The 25,915-nt window shown below is 45.9% G+C and overlaps 2 protein-coding genes across 2 annotated transcripts in view; one reads left to right on the top strand and one right to left on the bottom strand.

Annotated features, from left to right (window-relative positions):
• Nucleotides 1-25,915, top strand: part of ITGAE (integrin subunit alpha E) — a 37,977-nt gene that overhangs the window by 6,441 nt on the left and 5,621 nt on the right. The window contains exons 2-27 of the mRNA XM_019511205.1: nt 3,638-3,752; nt 4,890-4,999; nt 5,522-5,592; nt 6,061-6,178; nt 6,522-6,683; nt 7,559-7,654; nt 7,908-8,029; nt 8,558-8,709; nt 9,914-10,067; nt 10,608-10,758; nt 10,838-10,905; nt 11,465-11,600; nt 12,670-12,800; nt 13,483-13,623; nt 15,057-15,278; nt 15,495-15,625; nt 16,921-17,054; nt 17,717-17,862; nt 18,890-19,018; nt 19,673-19,773; nt 20,158-20,290; nt 21,138-21,233; nt 21,573-21,652; nt 22,509-22,583; nt 22,979-23,045; nt 23,135-23,242. Coding sequence (XP_019366750.1) covers nt 3,638-3,752; nt 4,890-4,999; nt 5,522-5,592; nt 6,061-6,178; nt 6,522-6,683; nt 7,559-7,654; nt 7,908-8,029; nt 8,558-8,709; nt 9,914-10,067; nt 10,608-10,758; nt 10,838-10,905; nt 11,465-11,600; nt 12,670-12,800; nt 13,483-13,623; nt 15,057-15,278; nt 15,495-15,625; nt 16,921-17,054; nt 17,717-17,862; nt 18,890-19,018; nt 19,673-19,773; nt 20,158-20,290; nt 21,138-21,233; nt 21,573-21,652; nt 22,509-22,583; nt 22,979-23,045; nt 23,135-23,242 — 3,149 coding nt within the window. The remainder of the gene's footprint in view (nt 1-3,637; nt 3,753-4,889; nt 5,000-5,521; nt 5,593-6,060; nt 6,179-6,521; nt 6,684-7,558; nt 7,655-7,907; nt 8,030-8,557; nt 8,710-9,913; nt 10,068-10,607; nt 10,759-10,837; nt 10,906-11,464; nt 11,601-12,669; nt 12,801-13,482; nt 13,624-15,056; nt 15,279-15,494; nt 15,626-16,920; nt 17,055-17,716; nt 17,863-18,889; nt 19,019-19,672; nt 19,774-20,157; nt 20,291-21,137; nt 21,234-21,572; nt 21,653-22,508; nt 22,584-22,978; nt 23,046-23,134; nt 23,243-25,915) is intronic.
• GSG2 (germ cell associated 2, haspin) overlaps nt 23,623-25,915 on the bottom strand; it is a 7,904-nt gene continuing 5,611 nt past the window's right edge. Inside the window, exon 2 of the mRNA XM_019511200.1 lies at nt 23,623-24,692. Coding sequence (XP_019366745.1) covers nt 23,871-24,692 — 822 coding nt within the window. The 3' untranslated portion in view covers nt 23,623-23,870. The remainder of the gene's footprint in view (nt 24,693-25,915) is intronic.

The raw sequence follows: 25,915 nt of genomic DNA, 5'->3' as shown, positions 1-25,915 counted from the left end.
CATCCTCGCCTTTCCTCCCTTCTCTATCCCGCCTGTGAAGCCTATACCCCTAATGTTAACTGCCCAGTCGTGGGACGAATCCCACCACATTTCTGTTAGCCCTATGACGTCTGGGTTTGAACTAGCTATTCTGAGGGCGAGTTCCTCCTGTTTCTTCCCCATACTGCGAGCACTGGTATATAGGCATTTAAGGCCTTGCAAGACTGTGTGTGCCACCCCCCGATTAGGGAGACTGTCTGGACCCCCGTTCCTTACCTTAGCACTCCCTGCCTTTGTCACCGGTCTTGCTCGGATGGCGTCTCCTCGACTTGAAGAAGTCTGCCTTTCAAGTGATTTCAAGACAGTCGTAATTTTTAAAAACCATGTCTGATAGGAGGGGCTCAGAGGCCAACCATGCCCACTGCAAACCATGCAGTTGTAAGGGGACTTGAGCTGCGGAGGGGCCCTGTTGCATTACTGTTATGCTTTTAGTTCTGAGCTGCTTGTGCATGTGATGGGGGTTTAGTTCCCTAAATTGAAATGGTGTTTCTTTGTTTTTTAATTGCAATTAAAATTTCACCATTTCAATTTAGGGGTGTTATGGTGAGCGACCCGATCCATTTTTTTTTTTTTTCTCCCAACCAAAGATGCACATTTCTAGAAGCATCCCCCTAGTCCTGTCCTTGTTCTGCAGACCTGCCTCTAAGTGCCATGAACCCCATGAAACACGAGTGATGTCTTTTGCAAGGACCTCAGTGCTAGAGCTATTGAATAAAGCCTTCCACTTCTCAGTGAGATGGTGTCTAGCCTTTTTTTTCTCTCACTGGAAACCTGAAACAAATTATGATGACTGAAAAAGAAACCCACAACATGCAGTGAGTCTGTAGTGGTGCAACTATAGCATTGTCGGCTCCTACAGAGCTTTGCTAACAGGCACGTTCTCAAGACTGCGAGCTTTAAGTGAAACAAGATGAACCAACGTGAATCCAGAGGGTGGGATGACGGTGGCAGGCAGGGAGTAAATTGAGATCACAAGGGAGGCTCACTAAAAAGGATTAGTTTGAAGGAGCAATCACGACCAACTATAGCAGTGACCCCCAACTCAAGACTCACAGGAAACATGTTCCCCATAGACCTTCCAGCATTGCTCACCACCACACAGGATAATAAAAAGTTAAAACAGAATGGAGAGAGCAAAGTGTAGTGTTGCCCTCAGTGTGTTACTGACTCAGTATTGTAGTTCATGAGTCAGTAAAGATTGGGGACCCATGAATTATAACAACGATACGTAGGGACATCCACATATGGGTTCTTTAATAACTTCTGTTTCTAACCAAATAGTGGAAAGTTCCTTCGGTGTCCTGCATCCTTCCTACTGTGACAAGCTCTGCAGGAATGTCTGCAGTGTACCAGTTTGTATTAAGGATGCATGTCAATGTAACCGGCACACTTTCTTTGGAAAATCTCTTCCCAGGAACTATATATGATGATTAGTAGGCTAATAACATGGAGCTGCAAGCACAGAGCCAAGTGCCGAAGGATTGCTGATAATCAGCACGACTGGTGTTTTTAGAAGTAGAAAATGTTACAGGCTGTAACGGATGGTTTAATGTATGTTTGTATATTTGGTAGTGGTAATGATCTGTCTTTATTTACAGGGGGCTAGGATTTTATATAAATGACATTGTCATAAATCTGGTGTTAATCTAATTGAATAAACTGGAATTGCTTCTAGTTAACGTCAATTTAACTGAGTTCAGAATGGGGTCCCAAAGTACGACAGGGACTAGAGGTGAAATTCTCTTGTGTATCATCAGTACAACCCCTTTGAGGTCAGTGGGCCACATATGGAAACAGAGGAGCACTGGGCTACCTCAAATGCGACTGTTAACATAGGCTGTGGATTTCTTTGGACACTTTGAGAGCTAGAAATAGTCTTTGTTCTGATGCAAATAGCAAATCAGCAACCAGAGCAGGATGAAGCTGCTGCAGATTGTCTTGCACATGGTGCATGTGTCAGAGGCAGGTACGTCATGCCAGCCTGCAGCAGAGGCAAAAAGCCTGGGGTTAAAATAACTGCAGTTAGATGCAAGAGTGCAGGAGTCAGGTGTCTGAGTGCTAGCACAGGGTTTGCAAAGCAGAAAGGTGGCCTGGATTAGGCCTCCCAAGTTCCAAAATAAGTTGCACACCAAACCAAAAAGTAGCATGTCTAAGGAAGAAGCAGCAAGGCTTTAAGAACACAGTCTGCCACAGGAAACTGTGTTGGCCACAGTATTTCAGTTCCTACCCCCAAGCTGTATTTTGGCAGCCAGGTTGGCTGGGCAATGATTTTGTTTCCATGCGTTTTGTAAGATCCACCTCTGCTCTTGGTCACAGGACCATCCCAGCCCCCCAGTGTGAACACAAACAGAATCTGACTCTCCCACAGTCTGAAAAGCAGAAGGGACAATGGACAAAATCGTGGGACTGACTGTTCGAAGGGGGATGTGAGCTACGCAGCCTGCAGTGGCAGGTCAGGCTGGTCACAGCAGGAGAACTTACAAAATGTTAATCCAGTTTTCGTTTAGGATCTCAAAGGCACTGTCAGAGTTTGGAACCAGAGCGGCTTGGGGGGGCTCATCTGTGAGCAAACTGCTGAGTTTTCTGAATTGTCAGGGCATTGCAAACACTGGATATTTCAACTGGTGTTTGTCATTGCACCCTACGTTCTGTGTGTCTTTTAGGTTGTCCTGCTTACTAACATTTTTGGTCTGGGACAGCATGGAGTTTGCGTGACATTTGAGGGCTGTGTATTTAATCGTTTGCCTCTGGTGCTGCATCCACATCCCCACACCTGACTCTATGTTGGGCATTCATTTCTCCTCTCATCAGGACTCTCAGAAAAGGAAGCAAAAAGGGCAGAAGTCCCCATGAATTCCACACTCTCATCCCACTAGACTTGGCTGTGCTGGGTGGGGGTTTTAAGCACAGATGGTTGGGGGCTGGAAAAAGTGAATCCTGCTGCTGTCCAAGCTGTCTTCTGCAGGTAAATGCTTTCAGCCTCCAAGGTTGCTGAGTAACATTTTTTTTTACCAGTCCTGACCTCACTGATAAAGATCCTCAGTGATATGATGCTTGCACAAGCCACAGTGATTTCTTACCAGCTGGGAGCAAGAATGGGGTGGGGAAGGGAATCCAGTTGTGCTGCAACTAGGATAAGTTTCCTGCCTTGCAGGTCTTAATTCCAGCACTGAACTGACCTCCTCATGACCAGTGCGAACCTGCTCTTAGCCCTCCAAGTGCTCCCTGGATCCACCCCTCGGATTAGGCTGTGTTTGAAGCCTTAAAAGTCTCTGCAGGGTTGTCTCCTGATGTATGTCAGGGCATGGTCTCTCTGCATCTGCGCTTTCTGAACCCTTGAGGAGGAGCTGCTTTTTGTCCCTTGGTTTAAAGGGAAGTAGTAAAGAGCAGCATTATGGCTCATACTGCATCTGTCTCCCAAGGTGAACCAGAAAGACCGTGCTAGTTCTCGATCTGAAGCAGTGAGGCTCTGTGGTTTAGCGGGATCATACTCCTGGCTGTTTCCTTGCTGAAGGCGCTGGCCAGGGGTAAGCAGTGACCAGGGCAGTGGTAACTCACCTGGCAGGTCGTGGCCCTTTCTGACATTTTTCTTTTTCAGCCATTCAGCCCCTGAGGGGCTTCAATATTGACACCAACAGGAAGTGGATGACACCTCACAGAGACCATCTTTCTTGGCCCAAGGTCCTTCAGCACTCTGATGGCCACAAAGCCTGGTAAGGGTCAAGAAATAACCCCCTCTCAGATCCTCAGGGACGCCTGTTCCCTGGCGCGGGGGCACTGGAAATCCCCATCATGCTCCCAGTACCCACAATGGCAGGCCCTAGTTTAAAGGGTCTTGTGAGATACAAAACATCATTTGGCCTTATCAATTTGTGCATAAGTAATTAGCTTTTATGCCCAGTCATTATAATTAGGAGTCTTCGTAACATTTATGCATTAAAGCATTTGTTTCACTGGCTTTGGATTCCAAGCTGCTTTCACTCTTGCATTCCCCCCACAACTGGGTCACCATGCTGTACAGGCAGCTGCCTGCGTGACTAGACCACCGCTCCACTACAGCGTTTGCCGGGCTGCTCATTTCCTGGCTTTGCGTCTCATCTCTGGGTAGCAGCAGCTGTTGCTGCCCCACAGCAGCCAGGTGTGACACAAGCTTGGGCTGGAAACCATAACCAGACAGAAACTGATGCAGTTCTCGTGGGTTTGTCAGGAATAGAAGTGGGGGGCTGGGCTGGGGAAGTAGAAAGGCTATTACGGAGACAACCCACGTAGTGTCTGGAGATCACTGCGGTGGCAGTGCATTTCTGCAGAATGGAGGGCTGGTTTAGGCTTTGGAGCAGAAAAGAAACCCCCTCTCCCCCTCCCTGCTGCAGCAGACAAAGTGGCTGATGCAGAAAGAGAAGTGTAATTCATCTGGCAGGCGTTTTATGCTTCAGTCCCACGCTTTGCTCTAAAACTGGGGAATTTTATACCTTCCAGAAAACTGCATCTTCCATGATATCTTTGGGGAAAAGTGGTGGTTGGACATATGTCCAGTCACTGGGGGGCTATGTCCATAGCTCATGGTATTAAAATGACAAATACTCTTAGCTTCAGTATTGCAATCTGGCCTGGAGAGCTGGTGTATTAGCGTGGGGGGGTTAGGAAAATGAGGCGTGACTCATTTACTGACCTGGTCCCAGGCAGCGATCACATAAACCCACTCCAGCGGTCAGCCATAATAGTGACACAGTGCAAAATAAAGGGGAAGTCGTGCTGATCAGGAGGGTTACACTGGTCACTCCTTTGTCTATTGCTTTGTACACTCCTTTGTATATTGTACTTTTTTTTTTCTACTTCCCCATATCCTTCAGGATTTTGGCAACTTCCTCAGCAGTTAACAACCAAAGCAGGATGCTTGGCAGGCTGAATAAGTGCACTCTTGCCAAAGAAGCGATCGAGTGTAAGAAGATTGGTCTGAGAGGTACAGTCCAGCTCATTGTTCTTAGTAGTTTCTTCAAGTAAATTTTGAATAGGATGGGGGAGGGAGGAATCTGACAAACGCTAGAGTGCAACATCACAGAGCTGACGAGAGGGAGGCAGAGAGGGGTTCCTGATACTTTAGGCTCTCCAGGTTTCATGGGAAAAAGAAATCCAGATACACGTTAGCAGGGAAAGGGGGAAGCTGACGAGTGCACAGAGACTTCACTGGCATGTAAGGCTTGATCCAAATCCCAAATCCCATCACCACTGAGGGAACGACTTGTGTGCACTTCCATGAAGCCTATCACCCCAGAGCTGAACCTAGCATATAAACAAATGGGTTAAGTGTAAATGCTACAGCTAAAGCCATCCTGGATAATTGCAGCCCTGGTCTGGATTTATAAGGTCAGCCCAAGCATGAGGAATGCTGAGATGATGCGCATTAGCATATGCACCTGTCTGTATTTCCACCCTGTTTGCTGTGTCTCTATTTATTGATTACATTTAATTTCACTATTTTCAGGAAATGTTTTTAAGTCAAAAAATATCCAGGACGGTGGCATAGCTATAGCTAGAAGTGCAGAATGGATCCTGGTAAGTGACAGGGAAATACAGCAGGGCCTTGGGTGTGTTCTTGTAGAGGACAAGTTACATTTTCTGCGATACGCAGGTGGTCAGAAATACCTTGTGGAGATGAGCTGCTGTGCATGGGTGGAAGCCGAGGTCTGCAAGCCACAGCACTACTCTGTGGGAGATCAGGGGCACCTTCTCTTTGGCTGGGGAGGGGCTTTGCTGTCACAAGAAGCAGAGCTTTGCTGAAGCCCTCCAACCTGACAGGGAGAGGCTGGCAGAGGGAACCCTGGGGTGGGGAGGGCAGGTATGGCTCTGTCTCTCTCCTAAGAGACTTTCAGCACTTTGTAAGAGAGGTGAATGGTTTGGCGACTCTTGATGAGAGGCTCTATGGCCTGTTTGATTCTGAAATGCTGCCACTTGGCTTCTTTGGCCATCTTTTGTTGGGTTCTTTTGCTGCCATTCATCAGTAAATCATCCCTCCCCGCACAGGCTTGTCTGCAGAAAAAGCGTCGCCAAGCTTTTAGCACCGTGGAGGACCTGAATGGAGTCTGCAGCCTGCTCACTCCTGAATTTGAAGACGAGGCTTTCCTCAACCTTGCCAACATCAGTATGGAACAAAGCCAATGCCATGTCTTTGGGGAGGGACCATGACAGAGGAGACTGCTTTTGTGCTGCGTTCTGGAATACAAGGGTGTACTTATGTTGTGTTGTGTGCCTTGTGCCTGCTGGAGGATTGGGCACGTGCAGCCAGATTTAAAACCATTAGCAGGTGCTTAAAGCGATCTTCACAAGTGCCAGGCAGCCAGCCTCTAGGTGCCATTGGTTCTTAGTTTAGAGGGCTGACTCAGGACCCACCATGATCTGACATGGAGCTGCGCCTCCAACTGCTTCGTTTAAAAATGTGTGTTTCTAAAAACTTCACCTGCCTTTTTTTTTTTTCATTTGCACAGTTGAGAACAAATTAAACAGCAGTCACCAAAGTAGCAGCAGCAACAAGGACAATGTTAATGTTATTAAACCTGATGACTTCATCAGCACACACAGCCCCCTGGGCATCCGTAGTACTGGCAATCACCCACCTGATGATTTAGGAAGCAAACATGTAATCAAAGGTAAGTGCTGGGTGGTAACACAGATCATCTCTTAAGGGAGGCAGGTTAAAGATGTGTGTTAAATGCAGCTAAATACCTCACACCCTGCAGGTGGGAGGAAGGTGTGGAGGGGAAACGATGTTGCGTAAAATGTGGCAGGCCAAGGCTGATTTGTTCCATGCAGCAACACAGTAATAAGCCAAGAGCTGAGCTTTCTCTGCAAGTTTCCTGCCATTGTTGAAGCACTTGTGGGGAGTGCTAGCATAAACCACGATACAGTATTAACTATACATAGTCAGTGTGGCTGGGTGACAGGGCGGTAAACTCAGCCCGGATTAGGCTCTGTTGGCTATGAGCTTCAATGTGAAGACTCTTTGATCAAAGAAGCAGCTATTTTGGAGGCAGATCACAGTACCCCCGATACAGAATGGATGCTGGGAAAACCATGCCAGTTTTTTCTCCCCTCGTTCCCTCTCCAAACACTGGTAATGTTTGTTCCTTTTTGGGGTTCTGGACGCCCTTGCTAAAAGCTCTGTCATTCTGCTGTCCTCACAAATGTCACCCTTCCCCTGCCTTGGTCAGCGGCTGAGGACGGGAGGGTTCATGCTATTCACCACTTAACACTGCTTCCCCTTCATTTATATTCTGCCCCAAGCAACTATGCGTGCCTGTTTTAAAGGACCCCAGGACTGTAACAGGCCATCTGAGACGCAAGGCTCTCATCCATTTCACGCTAGTCTTCAGCCCAGACATTAACCTGATCCTTCTTCGACTGAAAGGATGGTGACAGCACAGTGCACAAGCATGAAGCCCCAGAGTTGGCTTGTCACTGGATCATGGCACAGGGTATAGCTGCAAGGTACATCTTCACACTGAATTGCTTTTTCTTTCAGTAGAAAATCCCCCAAATAAAGGAGGTGGGCATAGAGATGAAAACAGCGACAGGAACAATAATGGCTATGAGTCTGGCATGGAGGATGACGACGACATGTGTAAGTGAGGAAATATCTTGCAAGGGAACATGCTGTTGAATATCACTTACTACCCTTGATTTTGGGCACTCGCTGTGTGGCTGCCAACAGCTCTGCCCTCCACGTGGACTGTGAACTAGCAGCTTTGTGGTTTTGTGGTAGCTGGCTATTGAGTCCTTACAAACGTTTTGCGATGCTGGACCGCTGGTGGTCTGGGTGAGGTGCTCTGAACCTCCATGTCCCTCAGCATCCTTTGAACTCTTGTCCCTGGCAGATGCAGGAACAGAGATTGCTATTGTTTTGGATGGGTCCGGGAGCATTGAGCCTGAGGATTTTGAAAGGGCGAAGGCCTTCATCTACACCATGATGGAAACAGTTTATAAGAAGTGCTTCGAGGTATCTCCTTTGCTTGGTCTGGTTGGTCTCGCTGAAGATGCTGCATTGTGCTATTGTTGCTCTTCCCCCGTTTCGTTAGTCAAGAATCAGTCACCGAATGGGAAACCTCCGAGAAAGGCCAGTGCATAGCCAAAAGCTGTGTGTCTGCTCAGTTATACTCCAAACTGCTCCCTCTGCTGCCTGCACATACAGCAAAAAAATAATATGAAAACAAGAGCCTGAAAAAAAAATTTTAGTCTGTGCTTAAAATTCTCTGCTCCAACTGGACAATGCAGAATAAAATGTTAATATTATTGAGACCCTAATTTTCCCCAAACTAATCCAGCTTTCAGGTTAAATGCTGGACCCACCTCCTCAGCATGTAGGTGTGATTTCTGCCTCAAATGTTCGTATTGTCTGCCTCTGCCTTGTTAATGCTGTTTCCTCAACTGGGATTTCCTTGACTGACTCTCATGAGGAGCTGGGGTTCTCTGGATCTGCCTTGAGCAGTAATGAAACCTTATGTCCCAGTATGTCCCTTCTTTCCAGTGTAATTTTGCCCTTGTCCAGTATGGCATTGAAATCAGGACAGAGTTTGACCTGCGGGACAGCTGGAATACAAATGCCACTCTCCAGAAAGTCCAGAACATCACCCAGCTGTGCAATGTGACCAGAACAGCCTCTGCCATCCAGCACGTCCTGTAAGTAGTGAAGCAGAGAGAAAAAAAAATGGAGATGCTGAATTTCTGGGGTCCATTAAGAGTGATGGGGAGAGCTAAGACTGAAGACCTTTCCAGGCCTGCATCAGAAATCAAGTGCAATGACTCTGGTGCTGCACAGCTTTGCAAATATGGATTCATAGATGTAGGGTCAGAAGGGACCTTGTAGATCTTCTAGTCCAACCCCCTGCCCTGGGCAGGAGAGATCTGGAGATTTAGTAAACTATTTGAATTAAGTCACGAGGCTCAGAGAATTATCCCTACCGCCTGTGTAGCTGGCTTGCTCTGCATCTTTTAGATCAGTGATTCTCAACCAGGGGGTTGCACTGTGTTAGCCCTGTTGGGTGTGCAAACACCTGCACATGATTTGCAAGAAAAAACCCAGAGATTTTACATAGGAATCCATAATATCAAAAACATTATGACCTGCTGTGGTCTTTCTGAGTTCTTTGCAACAGAAGAATAGCTCTGTTATTTTTGCATAGTCAAAAAACGAGTGAAAGCTAAGAGCTGGCATTTTCCGAGGGGGGACCTTTAGTCTAAGAAGGTTGAGAACCAGTGTTTTAGAGGATGCTATCTGTGGCTTTGCTTCAGAGCAGCTGGCAGTGCCAGAGACTTCTCCCTCCTTTTGGGGCCCTTGGAAAGAAATGGAGAAAAGAATTAGAGCCCTCTGAATGCACAGTACAAACCTGATGAGCAGGACCAGGATTTGGGGCTAGCTAGGGTACAATTACTTAGCCTGTATGTGTCCTTCTCAGTAAGGATGCCCTAGCAATTGAGAAATGGTGCATGGGGCTTTTCACTTGTAGACTGCATATTCAAATCCAGTCTAGACTGGTGTAGTAACTGGGAAAGCTTTCATCAGAGCTGTGCTTATGGAGCAGAAGTACTGAAGTTACCGTGGTCGTTAATTTTTTTACTGCTGCCATTAGAGTAGGGAGCTGGGATTTACAGACTAATCAGAGACTTCTCTCCTACGCTGTTGACCTTCTACATTGCGTAAGCACTACATTGACTGCAAGGAAAAAAAAGTCTGGATGGCCATATTTGTTTTGAGTTATGTGAACATGGAAGGGAAAAGTCCAGAGTAACATAATCCCCTCTCTGCTGTTCACAATGATTGTTAGGCAGAAATTTCTTTTTGTTCCACTCACCACAAGCACTCATTTCTTGACAATTTTAACAGGGACTTTATCTTCAGTGAGGATCGAGGGTCCCAGAAAAATGCTGTCAAGATCATGCTTGTGCTGACAGATGGGGAAATATTTATGGATCCACTGAACTTAATGGATGTGATCAGCTCATCCAGTATGGCAGGAATTGACCGCTATGCCATCGGGGTACGTTTAGATGTTTAGATCCAGGAGATCCTGCTCTCATCTGGTCCTAATCATAGCTGGCATCCCTCACTGGACTGGGAAAGAAAAGACAGAACTGATGCAGTAAATGACAGCAATGAGCCTCTACAAACATAGATAAATCAAAGACAAATAAACCTTGTCAAAGCAGATAAGATCCCAGACTCCTCAGTAGAGTACTGCAGTGTTAAGTCTCATGTAAACTCCCTTCCCCAACCTCAACTGCCTTCACTACCTACCAGATGAAACCCAGGGAACATGTGTTTCAGATAACTGATGCCAGTGGTGTTACTCCAGACATGATGCCAGCCAGGTCCTCTGAGACACTGAGCACATCCTGCCTGTTAACTTCCATAAAAATTGCAGCTGCTGAGAGCAGTGTGGAGGTCGCAGGACTGAGTCCCTGTATACAAATTCCCGTGGTATCAAAGCCCCAAGCATATGGAGGTCAGCAAAGTCACTGTTCTTTCCTTAAAGGGCTAGTTGTTCACGGATGTGAGTCTCCGAACTTTTTTCTGACAGGTGGGAAATGCCTTTAACAAACCAAAGGCCCTAGATGAGTTGCGGCTAATTGCCTCAGACCCAGATGAGATGCATTTGTTTCGGGTGACCAACTATTCTGATTTAGATGGGCTGCTTGCAATGCTACAGCAGAAAATCATTCCCATAGAAGGTGAGGAGAAACCTCTGCCTTTAATCCTGCCTGCATTGTGATGAGGAAATGGCTCACTCTGTCCTTGTCTTACTCTCAGGTACTGCAGGTGATGCTATGGAATATGAGTTGGCGCAAGCTGGTTTCAGTGCCCAGATTTTCAACAAGGCAAGTGTGTGCTGTGTTTACCTCTCTTACACAGTTTATTTGTTCATGCCTAAAACTTCTGCTTCCCCTTGATACTTTAGCATGTATAGTTGCTGCTGTTGTCCGTTGCCAAAGCTATTTTATCATCCCTCTGTAGCATCTGATGCAGAGTTCCTGCAGCAGTAAGTTTCACAGAAATACCCTGGAACTTCTCCAGTGCTGCTGGTCCCATTTAAAACTGAACTCCCTGCTGATTCAGGCTCCTGTTTGCTACCAACTGCTGGAGCTTTTCCAAAACTTTCTGGGTTTCATGCTTTGGGCTGGGAATCAGGAGATCCAGGCTTGGTTTCCAGCTCCGCTGCTTTTTATTTGATCCTGGGCTAGGCCTTCTCTCTGCTCTGCACCTCACGTTCCCCGATTCTGAAATGGGAATATTCAAACGGGCTTCACTCCCGGGACTTGGGGGGGGAGCTTGAAAACACTGATGTTCACTGGAGCGCTTTGCAAAAAAGGTGCAAAAGAAGAGCAAAGAACTGTAGTTTGTTCCTCTTTCTTAACTTGGCGCACGTTCATTCTGCAGCAAGACCTGCTGCTTGGTGCTGTGGGGGCCTTTGATGGGTCTGGTGGAGTCCTGAGGTACGAACCAGTCACTAAGACAGCAGTTTTCCTGAATGAATCCAAGGATGAAGTCAAAGGAGCACAATACAGTTACCTGGGTAAATACTAAACTCCACCTACCCTGAAATAATTTGATTCTGCTCCCACTCATATTAACAGAAGAAGGCCAAATATATCTGTGTGTTGAGTTTAGCAGATGGTATGCCAGTGTGGCAAGAGTTAACCTGAGGACCAGCAGAGCATACTGGCACTTGCCGATGCAAGGGAAGAGTCTGGTAAAAGCGCACTTCCACTCTTGTTTCCAACAGCATTATTGTCATTCTCACTGGTGTCCCATTAATACCCTCTGGCATTAAGTGTACTGTGTAACAGCCCTTAAAATAAATGGCATTTGCAATGGGGTCTAGAGAATAAAGAGCTCCAGGATCGATACACAACTTGGCATGGAGAGGTGTCAGATTGTGCTTATTCACAGAAGCATTTTATAGCTTTGTGAGTCATATATCTCCTGATATTGGTCTTAGCATCCAAAACCTTTCCATTTCAGGTTTTGGAACCCTCAACTCCAGGTTGTCGTATCTGAGATCTTGCCCACCCCCTAATAACCCCTCTTCTGTCATGTAAATCCCATAAACATTCTGCTGTAAATCCCACATGCAGTAAGGAAACTCCTTCATCTTTGTGATGGCTTTTAAACCTGCCAGCCTCAAGCGGTAACGGCCAGTTTGAACCCACGTGGACATTTCAGATAGCCTTTTAGGAATGGTTCTTTAATGCTAAGGACCATCAAGGCCTTGATTGATGCTATTGCAGAGCCATTTATATGGAGTGCTGCAGTTTATGGCACCCTCCAAGGCAAATTCGTTCAAGAGGCCAGGCCATGCAAACTGTTAACAGGAATGACTTCAGAGCTTTGCTGTCATTTTCTCTCAAGATAAGTTCTATCTCCTTTTACTTCCTAATCAGCATTTTTTTTAATGAGAGGGCCTTGCACCAAAACCATGGACCAAGAGCAGTCTCAAACCTTGTGCTCCAGGCATAGATCATGGCTTGTCTCTATCAACAAGCCAAAACACCAGATGCAGATACTGTGGCGTGGGCTTTGTGACTCAAGAGGAGTTCAGTAACAACCACCTGTAATTTTTGTTTGTTGCCTCATTGCACCAGGGTATAGCGTGGCTGGGGTGAGTGCACAGCATGGTGCCTTATACGTTTCTGGAGCACCACGTCACAGTATGACGGGGAAAGTGCTGGTGTTTCAAAAAGATCGCTTGAAGGAAACATTGCACGGAGAACAGGTACTGTGCTTCACTCACACTGCGGTGATCGGCTAAGTGGGTTGACAAAGTGGAGACTAGTAGCGTGTAGACTAGCAGCTGAGTAGACTGGCTCATTGTATCATTATTACTATTAATGTACAATATTGCATCAACTGTTATTTCAGCCCAGCCATTCCGGACCATTGTCTTTTAATTAGAATTTTCCCTACATTTCTTGTATGAGATCAGCTGAAATGAAAACGTTTGGGGCAGATTCTCAGTTGGAAAATTCAGGAAATGGGTGTTATCTGGGAGGAAAAAAAACACCGGGTAGAAGATTGAACTGTGGTTTGGAAATTAATAAGGTCTGAAAGAAGTACAGATAAATGGGGTTGTACTTTAATTCCATACTGCTTTCTTATACTCTCAAAAAAGAAAAATCTCTAGTTACATTCTGCAGATAAACTGTGTTTCTTTGCCTGTGAAAAAGATTCTGGTATAGTGATGCTGGCAGTAACTGGATCCATCCTTGGAGATGGCTGCATTGTGTATTGGTATGGGATAGTGAAATAACCTATATACATAGATAGATGACTTGAGGAGGTTGGGGAGAACCTCTGATTAGCACCTTCACATGCACAGAGTATGCTATATAGATCTGCGGAGTTATTTATGGGAAATCCTAGTGTAAAATCTGTCTGTCTGTCTGTCTGGAGCACAGGTTGGGTCTTATTTTGGCTCGGAGCTGTGCCCAGTGGACCTGGACCAGGATGGGGTGACAGACCTTCTTCTTGTGGGAGCTCCGTTGTATCATATCCATGGGGAAGAAGGCAGAGTTTATGTGTATCGTCTAGAGAAGGAGGTAAAGACATTGGTAGCAGCACTAACACTGATTTGTGCAGCTCTTGCTGGGTGGGGGCTTCCCGATAGAAATTCTTCTAGGACTCTATGTTGGTGGTGACAAATTGGAGCCTGACCCTCGGTGCTTTCCATCTAGTCTCTATATAAATCTATTTGGTGTCTCATGAACTGTGTCTTGGGCTGCAGACTGAAATGATCTGTCCTGCCTCAGCTACTGGACTGTGAAAGACAGACTAATGGAAGTAAAGAGACTATAATGGCCTGATGTAGATTTATTCCAAGGCCTGATGAAAAACAGATGTTTGTGAAATTGTTTCTGTCTCTCGTCCATGTCCCAGAGCACAAAGAAACCTACACTCCTGCATAGAGGATTCCTTGTAACAATTGCAATAAATGGATGTGTCACAGCTGCTCTTGGAACTAATTCCTGGGAACTTTTGCAAAACTAGGATCTGGGGAGGCCTACCAGCTATCCCCAGTATGATAGAAGGGATGGGTAAATGCCTTGCACCCCAGCTCTAGTCCCCGGTCTTTGCCTTGAAATCCTGTGCTATAGAACATGCTGTTCCTAGTTATTAAAGACCAACTGGACTGAAACCAAACTTTAAAAGGGAGCTATCAATCTTCTGTTTAAAAAAGGAAAGGTCATTGCGGCCTTTTAAATTTGCATTTCAAATACTTTTACATTTTTAGGCAAAATACATGGCAATCTGTTCCTCCTTTGTTTTTCGGGGGTTCTCTGTTTCCCTTGCAAGAGCTGTTGGCATTGCTGATACTTCCCAAGCCTTGCTTACTCCGGGGAGGTGGCCTGACCGAGTACAGCTGAACAAGGACAGAATGCAATTTAACTGCAAATTTAGACGAGTAAAATCTGTGTGCAGAAGCTGCTGTGAAAGCTTGCTCAGGACATGTCCAGGGTGGCAGAAAACACCTGGTGGCCCCACCTCACATTCAAGGCGTCCTTCAAAGGCCAAATGCTCCTGTGGCTTATATCTGGAAAAGCAGGCCAGAAAGGGTGATAGTCATCACTGTTGTTTGGTGTCTCTGTTGTTGCTAATGGATTTACATGGGAGGCACTCGCAGAGTACAGAGATGGGCAGCAGCGCAAGATAGATAGGTAGGTGTGGGTGTTGGTCAGTAGGGAGAGGAACTACTGATTTTCAATTTCTCAGCCATTTTTATTAGTAATTCATCCCATGTAGACCCTGCCTCTGCTCCTGTTGTTTCCATGATTTCCAGAGTTTCCAGAAATCCAGAGTTTCCATGGGGAGGAATAAGACTCCCATCTGCATGGTGTCTGGGCCCTTGAACAGGAAAATGCCCTGTTGAAAGCTTTGCTGTTTATCTTTAACAAGCACTGTCATTTTTCTTCATTAAAGAAACTGCTTTCACTGCACTTGCTGCAACAGGAATAACCTCCAGGCTGTTTTTCAGAGTGGTAGCTTCACCTTGGCAGGACACTTGCACGTCCAGCTGCTATCTGCTTTTGCAAGGTTTGGGTTTGCCCTGGCCAGCATTGGAGACATCAGTAGGGATGGGTATGTGGACGTTGCTGTTGGAGCTCCCCTGGAAGACCAGTTTTCATCTTCTTCTGCTTTCGGCAGCGTTTACATCTTTAATGGCAATCATGATGGAATCAGGAGCCCCTTTTCTCAGGTAGGAGTGCCCTGCACGAATCCTGTGGCTTCAGTGGGGTAGAGAGCGCTTCAATATTCCTGGGCAGGTCTGCTTGTGTATTGCTGGCAGTGATTAGCTAGCTTTCCTGCACATATTAGAAATGTGACAGGGTGGCCCAAGGGGAACTATTGCATGTTGCAAAGATTTGGAGAAACAGCCCACCTTAGGTCTACTGACTTCCTTTTCTTCCTCCAGAGGATAAGGGCAGTTGAAGTTTCTCCACGACTCCAGTATTTTGGACAATCCATTGATGGTGGCTTTGACCTCACCGCCGATGGTCTCACAGATATCACAGTGGGATCATTAGGAAGTGTTGTTGTGCTCCGGTAGGTAGAGATTGCTCCCTCACGGTCTTTCAGAGATTTTAGACTCCAGAACGTGTAGAATCCATATCCTGGGTATTGTTCAGTGTTTCTAGCAGGGGTTAAGCGCCAGTGTAGATATACATGACTCATTCCAGCGCCAGAAAGATTAAAGGAGCATTCTTTATTTCATATAAATTCTGTATACAACTTAGAAGCTTTTTGCCTTAGACCCTCCATGTATCAGTTATAAAATATGAATCAATTAAGACAGGCCCTGCTTTCCCCCTGTCTTTATGTCCGCTGTTCTGTTTCATAGATTTCATGGACATTTGGGCTGGAAGGGACCTCAGAAGATCATCGAGTCCAGTCCCCCGCCCGAAGGGCATGTAGTCAGCTGGGGTCATAGGATCCCAGCAAGATAAGCATCCAATTTACTCTTGAAGGTGTTCAATGTAGGTGCTTGAACCACCCCCGATGGCAGGCTGTTCCAGACCTTGGGGGCTCGGACAGTAAAGAAATTCTTCCTTATGTCCAGCCTGAAACGGTCTCGCAGTAGTTTATAACTGTTCGACCTCGTCATCCCTTGGGGTGCTCTGGTGAACAGACCTTCCCCCAGAAACTGGTGGTCACCCCTGATAAGCTTATAGATGGCCTTCAGATCACCCCTGAGCCTGCACTTTTCCACGCTAAAGAGCTCCGTGGCTCTCAGCCTGTCGTCGTAAGGTCTGTTTTCCTGACCTCTGTTGGCTCAGTTTGGGCCATTTACACAAGAGTCTGTTTAAGGAGTGCAGGGTGTACGTAGACAGCTAAGTGGCTTTAAGGGAAGTACATTTTGACAAAGGATCAGACATAGTTTATCTTTTTACAAAGGGTGAGGTCACAGGTGCAATTGGTACTCCATTTTCCGATTTGGAAGATAAATCGGAAAGGGACATTTGAGAGTTTACACCACTGTGCATCTGACTTGACCTGACAAACCCAATAGAGATAAAGGTACATGGTTTTGAAGCTCCTGGCTCACTGTGTTGGTGGATTTTGGTCATCTGTGCTTCGTCGCTGTACACATAAAAGCACTGTGGACAGCTCTAGCCACCACTGGATATTCCCAGAGTAGGCAAGTCTGGCTCCACTTTGCCTGTCTGTTGAGATTTCTGACAGGCAGAGAATATCAGGTAAAAGGGCATGGGGGCAGTTGACTTTCCTTATTTTCTCTTGATAAGAGCTCCCAGAACGTCCCTTGAAAAATATCAGTCTGTAAATTACACTTGCTTCCATTTCGTGTACTTACTCCCCAGCTCCCGTTCTCTCCCCACTAGGTCCAGACCAATTATCAACTTTAACATCACTATGAAATTCACCCCAGAAGAAATATTAGTCTTGGACAACAGCAGCATCATTACAGCAGAATTGTGCTTTAACATAATCTCACCACTGAAAGCATCCCAGCAAGGTAATGAAATGAGAATTGCAATGAGACTGTCATTTGCAGACCTGGCTATCTAAATGTTTGGCACTCGAGCCCCGGTGGCTGTTCTGTATGCTATATTTGTGATGTGTCTAGGTAGTGCTTAAGGGAAGAGGGATAATTTCTTCAGCTGGAAATCAAGGAGCCAGATTCACTTTTGAGGGAAGACACTGCTTGACAGAGGCTAGTAGAAGCCCAGTTACTTACTCCAGTAGCCAGAGTGGCTCTAAGTCTTTGTCCTTCCTGCTATCAAGGGCATCATTCATGGTTGCTTATCTTTTACCTGCCTAACTGTGGCTATGATGTGTATACCTGGGGAGAGATTGCAGTTGCACCCGAGGCAGAATTATCCCATTCCTTAGTATCAAACGTGAGATGTGGTGCTTTTGCGTGTGGGAGAGGACATTTCGTGCACCTTTGATAGCCAGGTCAGCTGTATCTAAGAGCCTACAGCAGAGGAACTCGCACATTAGAAGTGTGGGTACTTTGCTTGGTTTGGGGACAGAGCTTGGAAATTTACTACCTCATTTTGCCCCCCAAATTCAACCTGTGAGTGTACAACACGGAGTTCACAATTGCACTTCATTCACATTGGTTCCCCCCAAACTTGTTCTACCTTTGCAAGAAACTCCAATCTGTGTTCCCAGGGAGTTTGCATTCATACATTCGCTACACAGTGGACTTAGACTGGAAAATGCAGAAGAAAAGAGCCCAGTTTGAGGATCAGAAAACCTCACTGAGTGAAGTCTTTGCCAGTAACTCAACATGCTCTGAGCTGCAGTTCTATGTATTGGTAGGTGATTTGAGCACACTATGATGGGGTCACTTTTACAGCGGTGAAGTGTCCATGCTTGCCTTGCACAAACAGCTGTTGGGGGAGACCAGTTGTGTCAGCAGAGCAGATGCCCTGAGATTTCCCTCTGGAAAATGCAACATGAAAAAGCACAAAAGGGAACAGATTAGCTGTAGACTCTGACTGAGGACAAACCCGGTGTGTAACACAGGCAATATTGGGAAGGGATGGAGTTTTATTCCAGGAAGACTTGCTTTTAGGCTATGAGCAAAAGAGCCAAAAGGAAAAAGCTCCTTTTCTGAAGGGTCAAGCAGATTTTGCAGCCGAGGAGGAGATGCCTTGTATGCCAGTCCAGAAGTAGGTGGTAGGCCTCCTTTATCTAACTCCAGGCCCTATTTATCTAACACCGCTCTTTACCTGTATGTACGCACAGCTTTTGTAGTGAGAGCATGCAGCATTGCAGCCTAGGGGATTGTATGCGGGACTGTTCCCCGATCTCCCCTGAGCCCAGTGTCGCCTGATTTAAGTCATTTCAGTGCTTCCTTGCACAACGTCTCCACCTGTAGATTAGAATGGCCTTCTTCCATGCTTGTAAATGGTTTGGAAATGTATGAATGAAAAATGTATCCAAGTGCCAAGGCTGATATTTTCCACCCTGCTCCCCTAGAAACAGGCAGCGTTCGCCAGTGGTTTTTTGTGTCTGTTGCAGCTGACTGGTACAGCTTTGGGTGAATACGGGATCGCTGAGTAACTGAACAGGAACATTTAGTTTCAAGGCACTGTCTGGAATTCTGGGATGTCGGTCGTGTCTCCCAAGGAGACTGTATATTTTACCCTTTATGAAATGGCTCGGTATTTTGAGTAAGTCACAGTCTTTCGAATGAATATGTTTTTTCCTGACGTCGTGTGGAATATGGTACATTAGGATGCAGGCCAGCCAGCCAGAGTGAGTGATGTACAAATGCTGCTCGGCCTTCCAACAGCCCGGGCACCGGTCACAGCAACTTGTTTTTCTCCTTTGTTACAGCTGTGTGACTATAACTGTTTCTCCAGCATTACTCTTAAGGTTAGTTACCAGCTCCATTATGAAACAGAGATCATGGATCATGCTGCTCCTATGCTGGATAGATACAGTGAATCTAACGTGTATTTTCAGGTAAATAAAAGTCTTCTAGCCAGGGGCTGACCCTCTTCTCTAATAGTCAAACCTTTCCCCTTAAAAAAGGCTTGGCATTGTGTTTTTCTTGTCTTCTGCATGTCCTTTCCTCATCTCCCACTTGAGGGCCTATAGTCTTAGCAGACTCAGAAAAGGAACTTTTAGGGTCTAGTTCTTCTCTCAGCAGGAAACATGTATATTTTATGTGGGGAGAATCTGGATCCAAGGTCCAGTTTTCTGCTCCGCTGCTGACTTACTGTGTGACTTTGTCAAGTCACTTGTCTTACCTGTGCCTTGGTTTACGCACAAGCAAAGTGGAGATACAACCTGCATCAACAAGAGACGACTCAGGATTATTTAGAACCATGCTGCTGAGAACCATTGCTAGGAATAATTCATTAGAATTGCAAGAGGGTGACACTGTTATAGCAGTACTTCTGCACCCATCAGTTGTTGGTTAATTAAGACTGAACTGCTACAGAGGTATTGGTCTTAGAAGTGGGATTTATACTGGAGGATAAAATATTGGCAATATTCCCTTTACACACCTGAGTCCAGTTGTGGTCTGATCCTGTTTCCTGTGAATATAAATTAGAGGAAAAGAAATCAATGCTGTTAAAACCAGGTAGTTTTGACTGCATTCTTTAATTTCAGCTGCCTTACAAGAAGGACTGTAATAACAAGGCCACCTGTGCTGCCAACTTAACCTTGATAAGTCAACTTCACTGTGACTCTCACTCATCCTCAGCCTGCCTGTAAGTTTAAAGAATATTATTGTACAGATTTCTTTCTTAGCACTGTTACAATACCTGTAAACATTTTGCTGTAAGGCATTCTATTCAGTGAATCGGATGAGATTGCTAGATTTGGTCTCCCTTTGTTACATCAAACCCCACCAAATTTGCCCTAAGGCTAGTATCTGTTTAACACTGAAACTACCTGCCTTCCAAGGAGATGGTGAGAACCCCGCTGGAAATCTCAAGGAAGCCAGTGATCAAACCAACAGGCGTAAGGCAGTCGCCATTACGACAGGCACAACATTGGACTTGATCAGTCTTTTGATCTCATGTAGCAGTTCTTATTATGTAAAATGCTGTTAGCAGATAATGCATCTATTTTAATTTTGTGCCTATTTATAGGGAATTAGTTGTGGGCCACACCAAGGAGCTGACCCTGAGCATTTCTTTAACTAACAGTGGAGATGACTCCTACCTTACAACTCTGGTCCTGACTTACCCTACAAATCTACAGTTTAAAAAGATGATTCCTGAGGTAAGACCACAGAGCAGCTGTTTGGCTAAAAACAGACTGGCTAAGCAAATTTGGACCTCCTACCTCTAGGGCTGACGAGGCAGATCTTGAGCTAATTTCTCCATCACATTTACTGTGTGTATTAAGACAGTAGATACAGCATGGGGGGAAATAGATGCAATATATCCATAAACTATCCAGGTTGTATGGAATTACCCAGCCCCCACGTGGTTCATTCAGCAATGATGTAAATAAAAAATGGGAGCATATAAAGATACGTAGTTGTAATACACTTCATCATGCAAAGGGATCGCTGCTGTGTTGAAACTGGTGAGACATTTCAACTTGCTGTTTGTATAAAGGGCAAAAGAATAGAAGCCTTTAAGGACTGGACTGTTTCCAAGCCAAGCAAGGCCGTAAATAGCAGCAGCAGTAGTTTGCTTGTATCCTTCTGTAATGTTTGAGGCCACAAAACCCTTGATCTTTTTCTTAAAACAGAAACCAGTCTGTTACTTACTCCTGTCTCAACCTCTTATTCAACTCATTTTATGTAAAGAACGTGTTTTGGCAGCTTGAGACTTACCTGCCTGTTTTGTATTAGTCCCACAGCCGGTGTTGAAAATACTTGATCTAAGATCCTAAGAGGAGGGGTGACAAAGAAACAACAAAGGGAAACACCAGAGCAGCCTTGCAATTAGAGCCACAGGGATCCCCTGTTCAGATCTGCAAGACGTCTATGTTGTGACATAAGCTATTTACATCTAAGCCAGAAATTAATTTGGTGGAAGTAGGCAGCAGCGAGTGAAATTTTCCAGTCTGTCCCCCCCACCTTCAAATATATTTTAAGAAACATTTATTATTTTGCCAGCCGTCTTCTCCTGCTATTCGTTGTGATCCTCCAAAACCATCCACCTCCTCCTTCTCATCCATTTGTGACATTGGACACCCAACATTCAAGGGGACCGTAAGTTGTTTTCAGTATTTCCATTCCCTTCCCAGTGCCCATTAGATTTTTAACAAGTGCTCCTTTCAGTTGGGCCATGGCCTCAGTTCTTTTCTTGCATGGGTCATTGTCACTGCACATCACGTCCAGACAGCTGATTATTTATTGCACACAACTGTAACTTGGCTGTTTTTTGGTCACGCACAGTAGTGTTTATCCCACACTGGAGGGAAAAGTGGGCAGTGAAATATATTACCCAACTCCATCTTTGTTTTAAAAGAAGTTTTCAGTGAATATAAAAAAAAATGCTTTGTGTATTTGTTTTTCATTTTAATACATGCGTGTTTTTCTTCAAAACAGGCAAATTTTGCAATGATTTGGCAACTAGATAAAACTCTAGTTCCATACAAGCTTGCAAACATCACTGTTAACGTCACCAAGTAAGTACTGCTGCTTTCCTTCCCGAGCCCTAATGCAAACTAGAGAGGAATCATGGGAGTTCCCACTAGTTCTTTAATGCTTCTTCATGAGAAGCCTGTGAAAGCCTGTTCCTCTACTGGCCCCCTTTTTTCAGGCAATATTTGTACCTTGCAGATGGCACACAAAAAAAAAAATCACTGTGGCTGATCTCCCTATCAACACTTTCAAGCAAGACAGACAGAAAAAATCATACCACCAGTTTAAATGTTAAAACTTGAGTTAGGTTTCTAAGTGCATAGAAAAAGGCTAGTCTAGATGTTGTTCCAGTGCTAGCAATCTTTAATAATTAGGGCACTAAAGATGTCATATGTGGCCATATTACATTGCAAACAGAAGCTTTCTGTGGGAGTATAACATACCGGCAAGCTCTCTGCACATGCGGGAACATCACTGGTAGAGGTGCACTGATATACCGGTTGCATATCGGATCAGCACTGATAAAAGGACAATTAACATTATCGGCTATCGGTTTCAGCCAAGAATATCGTTATCGGTGCACCCTTAATCACTGGTCCTTGATAGGGATGAGCCCTGTTTGAGGTGTGTGGCAACAGAAGTGCTAAAGGCAACATTAGCATTCAAATATATAGCACTGTTGGAGCTCTGACCGTTCTAGCATCTCCCCCCTGTCCAGAGAGAAGGCAGAATGGATAGCTGCACTTGCCTGTCTCTATGCAGGCTGCTGCACAGAAGCAATAATTCTCTTCTTTCCCCTTATGCAAAGTCCCCAGTAGAACCATATAGAAGTTTTAGTGAAAGTCAGACCGCTCAGTGCAGTGCAGGCAGGAAATAAACACGATGTCACTTAACCCTCAGCATAAACGAAGATAGCAACAGTCCAATTGAACACGCCCTTCCTGTCAAATACGCCTTCAGCGCAGTCCTTACCAAGTAAGTTTTAAATAACAAAATGCTCTTGCTAACACTATTCTATTTGCAAGGGTGGGTGGGAGGGAGCATGAAATCCCAGGTGAGGCTTTACCAAAATCGTTTTTTGAAATGTCGTTCACTTAACTGTCAGTTACCCGTACCACTGAGGACAAATACTTTGTTTGTGCTGTGAGAATATGTTGCAACTATGCGCTTCCAACCTGAAGCTATTTAACCTTAAAAATATCTAGATTTCAGGACAGAATGAACTTTCATTGTAGATAAACATGACACTTTTCCTAAAATTGGATACAAGGCAACTTTCTCTCTCTCTCGTTTAATACCTACTACCAATAGAGCCAGATAAATGAACTAGACTAGATGGACCTTGCAGTGTTAATAATTTTTGTCTACAGGCCAACATCTATAATATACGTGAATGTTAGCCAAGGGATCTCCAAGAACAGAGAGATCCAGTTTAACGTAAGTACAAATTCAGTGGCACTGAGTTACACTTCCAAGGTAAATAGACAAGAGGGTTAGCATTCATCTTTGTGCATTTCCCTTTGTAGATAAATGGCGAAAACAGCTTCAGAGCTCCAATTGGATTACAGATTTTGGTTCCCATCAGCATACAAGGTCGTAACGTAACGAGTATAAGAAACGCAACTGGAAAACAGGTAACTTCTTTTTTTCACTACTCTTTCCAGATCCAATTTCCTTGTCTTTAGTGGAATCAGGTCAAACCTGTACTGATAAGCACATGGTCTCCAATATGCCTTGCACAATGCATTTTAATATATCCCTACTGTAATAAATTATTCCCAAGTTAACTGTAAAGTTTGCCAGGATAAAAAAAATTGAGTGTCTAAACTGAACAAGTACCCCAAAGTGCGCTAATAGTTGGCCATATCTGCATGGCGCAGAGAAACATGGCATAATAGTGAAGTGCATTAAAATTAAATTTTTTGTTTTAATGAACTAAGATTAAAAGTAGAAAAGCAGTTTAAGAAGAACTGAAAGTTCCTTTAAGTTAACTGACTGAGTTCAAAGTAAAAAATTGAACAGATAGGAATACTGCTTTTAATATCCGACCATGAAATGTTTCAGTGCTTCATTTTTTGTGCATGTGCAACAGCAGATCTTCAGGCTTAGCTTTAAATGCTAAAATCCATACGGACTACAGTAAAAACAAAGCCCCCATTTATCAGTCACGGACATAGTAATTAGACGGATGACATTTGTGCCAAAAAATTGTCAGTACCATAACAAGGCTCTGAAAATGCAGCGAAGGACAAATGTATTTGGTCACTGGAAAAGTCTGCTGTTGTGTAGAACGTCCTGAGCTGAGCTAAAATTCAGTACTTCGTTATGGAAGTTTTGGAGTCTTTTCTTTACTGCTCTTTGGCTAGAGGTTGTCGGCTTATGTGCATGGCCCATGCTATTCAGAAGCTTGTCTGCCAAGTAGTGCAACCACAGTACGTTGCTGTGAGGGTGATAGTCAGACCAGCTGTTGGAATTCTCCTCTTTCATCTTCCTGTAGATATCAAACTGGTAGTCTCCCGTCCCTTGGAACAGGTCTTCATCAGTAGAAAGGTCACAAAAAACAGTTAACCCATCTTTTTCCAGTCTAGAGAGTGTGTAATCTATGATGCTGACATGGACCCCGTGTGTGGGGATCGTGTAAGTCGTTCCGTTCAGCATGTAACTGAGCTCTTTGACGTTAGTTTTCTTGACAAGAACGTTCCCCCAGTGCAAGTCTCTGTGCTCAAAACACAGCACCTCCTCGGCCACAGCCAAGGATGCAGCAACTTGATGCAGGATGCTCTTTGCTGTTAGCACTGAACTTATGGTCTTCATCGTCTCCAAGTTGCTGCCTCCAAATTCAAACTCCAAAACCATGAAGAACTGCTGATCTCCAAACAGGTCTGGCCGATCGTTTTCAGATCCTGTCTGTTTGTGGTACGTGTCCCAGGCTTTCAGGAGATGCTCCGGATAGGCCCCCTGGACACAGTGCACAGAGTACAAGCCAATGAACCCCACAGTCTGGCTTACAATCTCTTGAGACAGAAGGCTGAGCTCCTTGGAGATGATTATCTCTGGCAAGATCTCACTGAAGCTTTTCTGAGCCTCCCCATTGACTTTCTCACTCCCTTCAATGGGAATAATTTTTAAGGCCACAGGTCCTCTCTCGCTCTCCGTCTGGAAAACTTCTCCAAATACCCCTTCCCCGATCTTCTTACACTTCTTCATTTTCTGGGGGGGAATGCATTTTTCAAAGGAAATGGGGCCTTCCTGCTTGCACTCCCCATACACCTTCTCTGCATCCGTGAGCATCACCTCCAGGATGGAGTGAGACTTCATGGGCGTCAGCAGGACAATGGGAGAAGCCGGCCAATTCGCGCGACCAACGCTGCAGCTGAATGGGGTCTTCGGGTACCTTGCAAGCTGGGATTTGAAGGAAGGGGTGCAAGGGATGCTACCGCAGGAATGATCTGCTGCCGCAACTTTCTTTTTTTTGTGAAAGGACATGGATGCTCGAGCCCTGCTCCAGCTCAGGGAATCGTTGAGCAAAGAACAGTCCTTTACAAGAAGAGATGACAGCTCCAGCACATTGTCTCCTCCTCTCCCCCTCATCTGTTCCTGGAAGAAGGAACCGTTAGCCTGCCGCCGGCACCTCTTCTTATTCTTTCCAACCGGACGAAGCCTCGTTTGCTTTCCCCACCGGGTGCTGCTGAACCCACTGATGCAGGCCTTCCGGCAGGTGCCTCCATTGCCGTCTTTGGAAGCCATCTTGCTGCCTTTCTCCTTTTTCGTTGGGGCAAAAGGGGACGCCAGTGGCTGGCAACTGCTGTCCCCCCGGGAGGGCACGGCCTGCGCTGCCTTCTGGCTGGACTTCAAGCGAGCCAGCCACAACGGCACTGCTTGCGTGTCCAATACCACTAGCGGCTGCCACAGGCACACGTCTGCGTCGCGCTCGCGGCTCCCTTTGGCTGCCTCTGTCCTCCGCATGGAGATCCCCGGGGACCCGGAGGCGTGGAGCGCAGCCTCGATGGCCTCCGGTAACATCAGACTGCGGCGGTCTGGGGACAGGGAGCCGGCAGGCGAATGGGGGGCGGATGACGCGCACCCCCCCTGCTCCTCCTCCTCCTCCTCCTCACCGGGCGAGAAGAGCACCAGGCTGGCGGGCTCCGCACGCCCCTCCTCGTCCTCGTCCCCATCCCCCAGCAGCACCAGGGGGCTGAGCTCGGGCAGGATGCTGCGGCGCGCCGAGCGGCGTACGGGGCGCGGCCCGTGCGGAGTGCTGCACAGCAGGGGGGGCCGCACGTGCAGCGCCCCCTGGCGGCGGCGGC

This window comes from Gavialis gangeticus, unplaced genomic scaffold (genome assembly GCF_001723915.1).
Source record: "Gavialis gangeticus isolate Ggan-Ray unplaced genomic scaffold, GavGan_comp1, whole genome shotgun sequence".
In the NCBI taxonomy this organism is placed as follows: domain Eukaryota; kingdom Metazoa; phylum Chordata; order Crocodylia; family Gavialidae; genus Gavialis; species Gavialis gangeticus.
This window is presented reverse-complemented; position numbering and strand designations above follow the sequence as displayed.